The following is a 3,812-nucleotide window of genomic DNA, read 5'->3' as shown; positions in this document are numbered from 1 at the left end:
AAAAAAGCCATTAAAAGTTTACCCAGACCTGCCCAGTTGAGGATGGGCCAAGGTGATCCAATTTTCCATCACTGAAATGTTGGCAGTGTCTTTTGGGGAATATAACATGCAGAGGGATTTTGTAGTCCTGATGGTTTAATATGGGGGGGTGTTTATAAGTGAAGGAAAAGGGGTCCGAATTTCAGTGCAGACATTGATTCCATTTATACAAATCCCCAGGGGCATTATCACCTCTCTTTGCAAGAGCTGAAAGAATACAATGGACCCTCATGGGTTATATTTTTATACTTTTTAAAATTTTTATATATATGCACATATGTAAAATATATGTCACTATAATATATATAAATTTTATATATATGGGCCACTGAGACTGTCTCTGGACTGTGCCCAGGATGAGAATGGAGCTGCACTGTCCGATGAGGACCTGCGTGCCGAGGTGGACACGTTCATGTTTGAGGGCCATGATACAACAGCCAGTGGGATTGCCTGGCTCTTCTACTGCCTGGCATCACACCCTGAGCACCAGGCACGGTGCCGGGAGGAGATCCAAGGGATCCTGGGGGACCGGCAGACAATTCAGTGGTAAGGTTGCACTTTTCCTCAGCTGGTAACTTTTATCCCACCGCTGCCATTTCTAAGTGAGCAATGTCTGCAAGGCTCAAAAGCTGGGGTGCTAAAGGTTGCTGCATGCACAGGGACTTCATAGGGTGCAGCAAATACTGCATCCTTCAGCTAAATCTGCCACCCTGGAAGGGACATTCCAGATGCCATACCAAGTCCTGGGCCACCAACATTGCTCTTTGCTCTCTCCTGTTTCATTGCCACAGGACATCATAGTCACAGCTTTTCACCTTTCGCTGTCACTTTGCACTTGACCTTGTTCAGATAAGGCTGTTCAGAGGTGTCCTGGGGTCTCCAGCTTGCAGCAGCCTGTGGTTGGACATTGTGGGTCCCTCTGTGTACCCTGTCTGTTGCAAGGGGATCTGCCCAGGGGGTTGATGGTTGTGGGGCAAGTGGCCTCCCAGCATGGGGAAGTGGGGGAGTGTGGGGCTCAGCCTGTCTCTGCCCTGACAGGGAGGACCTGGGCAAGATGACTTACAGCACCATGTGTATCAAGGAGAGCCTTCGCCTTTACCCACCAGTGCCTGGGGTGTCCCGGCAGCTCAGCAAACCCATCACCTTCTCTGATGGACGCACTTTGGTTGTGGGGCAAGTGGCCTCCCAGCATGGGGAAGTGGGGGAGTGTGGGGCTCAGCCTGTCTCTGCCCTGACAGGGAGGACCTGGGCAAGATGACTTACAGCACCATGTGTATCAAGGAGAGCCTTCGCCTTTACCCACCAGTGCCTGGGGTGTCCCGGCAGCTCAGCAAACCCATCACCTTCTCTGATGGACGCACTTTGCGGTCTGTAAATTTTGCTCTCAGGCATCAGCTGCATCCTCACTGCCTGCCACAGAGAAAGGCAATGGTCCTGCCTCTGTCACCTGTTCCTTGCTGGCACAGATGCTCAGATATGGCTGTGCAGGTGGTGGCATCCCACTGATAGAATGAGGCCTGGACTATACAGCAGCATCCCCATGACATCTCTCCTGCCGCCATCGCTGTAGGGTGGCTGTGCCTGTGCCAAGTGCCTTTTTTTTCCTGGCCAGTGGTTTATCCATTTTGGCAAATGGCACAGCAAGGCAAGGAATGGTCCCATCCCAATTTTCATATGGAAATTGTCCTGTGCTGTTGCTTTACTTCTGATTTGGCACAATATGAGGCAGTGTTGGTGAGGGTACAATGTGCCTACAGTGCTGGAGCCTTTCTCATTTCCTCTATTTGCTTACAATTAAACAAATGAAAAATGTTTAGCTTTCTCTGAAGCCAATGACAAATCCTTCATAGGTTTCCAATTGCCAGATAAGACTATGATGATTTAGGCAAACCTTTCTGTGAACATGCTGCAACACCCTTTAGTTTCTTTGTCAGTGAGCCTTTTTCTCCTCTTCAATTGCTTTACAGGCAGCATTGCTGCGATAAGCATTTTCCTCATTCACAGAAACCCTGCAGTATGGAAAGATCCTTTGGTGAGTTTTCTTTTGGCCTTCTAATTTTTCCCCTTTATGCTGTACCTCTTCCCATCTCCCCATCACATGTTAGCAGGAAAGCAGAATTCTCTTTCCAATGAGGTTCTTCAGAAATTAAGGGGTTTCAAATTTCTTGAAGGTACCAGTCAGGACTGACTGTTGTATGAGGAACCGCTGAGGGAATTTGGTTTGTTTAGCCTTGAGAAGAGGCTCAGGGATGACCTCATGGCTCTCTACAACTACCTGACAGTGGGGATGGTCTCTTCCTGCCATGCCTGCAGTGAGAGGACTAGAGGGAACGGCCATAAGCTGACACAGGGGATTCCAATTAGATATTATGGAAAGTTTTTTCACTATTAGGGTGGTCAGGCACTGGAATAGATTGCCCAAGGAGGTGGTGGAGTCACCATCCCCAGAAGTGTTTAAGAGGTATCTGGATCTGGCACTGGAAGATATGGTTTTAGGGGTTACAGCAGAGTGACAGGTTAATGGTTGGACTTGATGATCTTAGAGGTCTCTTCCAACCTTGATGATTTATGATTCTATGACTGCATTCCATAAATAATCACTTTTTCTTGCTGCCTATTCTTCTTTTCCAGGTGTTTGACCCTTCGCGGTTTTCTCCGGAGAACATCTCTGGCAGGCACTCTCACGCGTTTCTGCCTTTTTCTGCTGGAACAAGGTAAAGTGAATTGAGGTAAAGTGAACACTGAAAGAGTAGTGGGCAGAGACCACCACCTGCAGTCCTGGCCCTGCAGTGTTGAACAGTTCATGAGTATATAACAGGTGTTTGTGCTGCAGAGTGGTTCTGATACCAACAGGCAAAATGGGAAGGCAACATCACTGAGCCCCTTCTGGGGCCAGAAAACTGGGTACCAAAGCTGTGGAGCATCCTGCTGGCATTGCATTCTCAGCCTGAAGCATTCTGAGCTCACCTACTGTCCTCTCCTTGATGCAGAGAGTCCATCCTACTCTCCCACCCTTTGATTCCCCCTTCTCCTGTGCTCCCAGTCCTTCCCTTTGCCCTGTATTCACCCCACCAAGACAAACACATTACAGACCCTCCCTGCTTGGAGACCCACTGCCTCAGCTAGGCTGGCCTCTTCTTTAGTGTCTCCATCTCCCTCCCACTCTGTGGTCATGGAACCCACATCCACGAGCTCCTGATGCTTTCCCATATTCCCCTTGCTCAGCCTATGCCCCTGCTTTTGCTACCCAAAATACTGCCTGGAGCCCCCCAGGCTGCAGAGGGGAAGGTTGTGTGAGAGGTCTGGGATCAGCTGCAGGGATTTGCTGTGCCCAGCGCTGAGATGGAGTTGGCTGAGCTGCTCTGTTTTACCGCAGGAACTGCATCGGGCAGCAGTTCGCCATGAACGAGATGAAGGTGGCACTGGCTCTGACCTTGCTGCGCTTCGAGCTCTTGCCTGACCCCACCAAACCTCCCCTCAAAATACCTCAGATCATCCTTCGCTCCAAGAATGGGATTCACCTGTCTCTAAAGAAAATCCGCTGATTCTGGAAAATATACTGCCTTCACCAGAGGGAGGGACCAAGCAGATGATGGGACAATGTTTCTCTGGGGCAAAAGTGCAGGGCAGGATTTGGGGATGAGGATTCCTGATTTCTGTGCTTCTTTCACCAGCTGAAAAAACCAAAATACTTTTTCAGGCTGGGCCCAAGTAGCTGGGATAATGTTGCACAGCCCCATCTGCTCCAGAGCACCGAGCTTGGAGCAGCCAGG

General features: G+C 49.6%; 1 protein-coding gene across 1 annotated transcript in view; it reads left to right on the top strand.

Annotated features, from left to right (window-relative positions):
* LOC103797598 (cytochrome P450 4B1-like) overlaps window positions 1-3,584 on the top strand; it is a gene marked incomplete at its 5' end in the record, with an annotated part of 7,811 nt that extends 4,227 nt beyond the window's left edge. Inside the window, 5 exons of the mRNA XM_009069819.1 lie at window positions 395-585; window positions 1,078-1,212; window positions 1,278-1,410; window positions 2,671-2,753; window positions 3,416-3,584. Coding sequence (XP_009068067.1) covers window positions 395-585; window positions 1,078-1,212; window positions 1,278-1,410; window positions 2,671-2,753; window positions 3,416-3,584 — 711 coding nt within the window. The remainder of the gene's footprint in view (window positions 1-394; window positions 586-1,077; window positions 1,213-1,277; window positions 1,411-2,670; window positions 2,754-3,415) is intronic.
* Between the last annotated feature and the right edge of the window lie 228 nt (window positions 3,585-3,812).

Source organism: Acanthisitta chloris, unplaced genomic scaffold (genome assembly GCF_000695815.1).
Source record: "Acanthisitta chloris isolate BGI_N310 unplaced genomic scaffold, ASM69581v1 scaffold33392, whole genome shotgun sequence".
Taxonomy (NCBI): Eukaryota; Metazoa; Chordata; class Aves; order Passeriformes; family Acanthisittidae; genus Acanthisitta; species Acanthisitta chloris.
The sequence above is the reverse complement of the archived record's forward strand: the minus strand, read 5'-3'. Positions and strand labels throughout refer to the sequence as shown.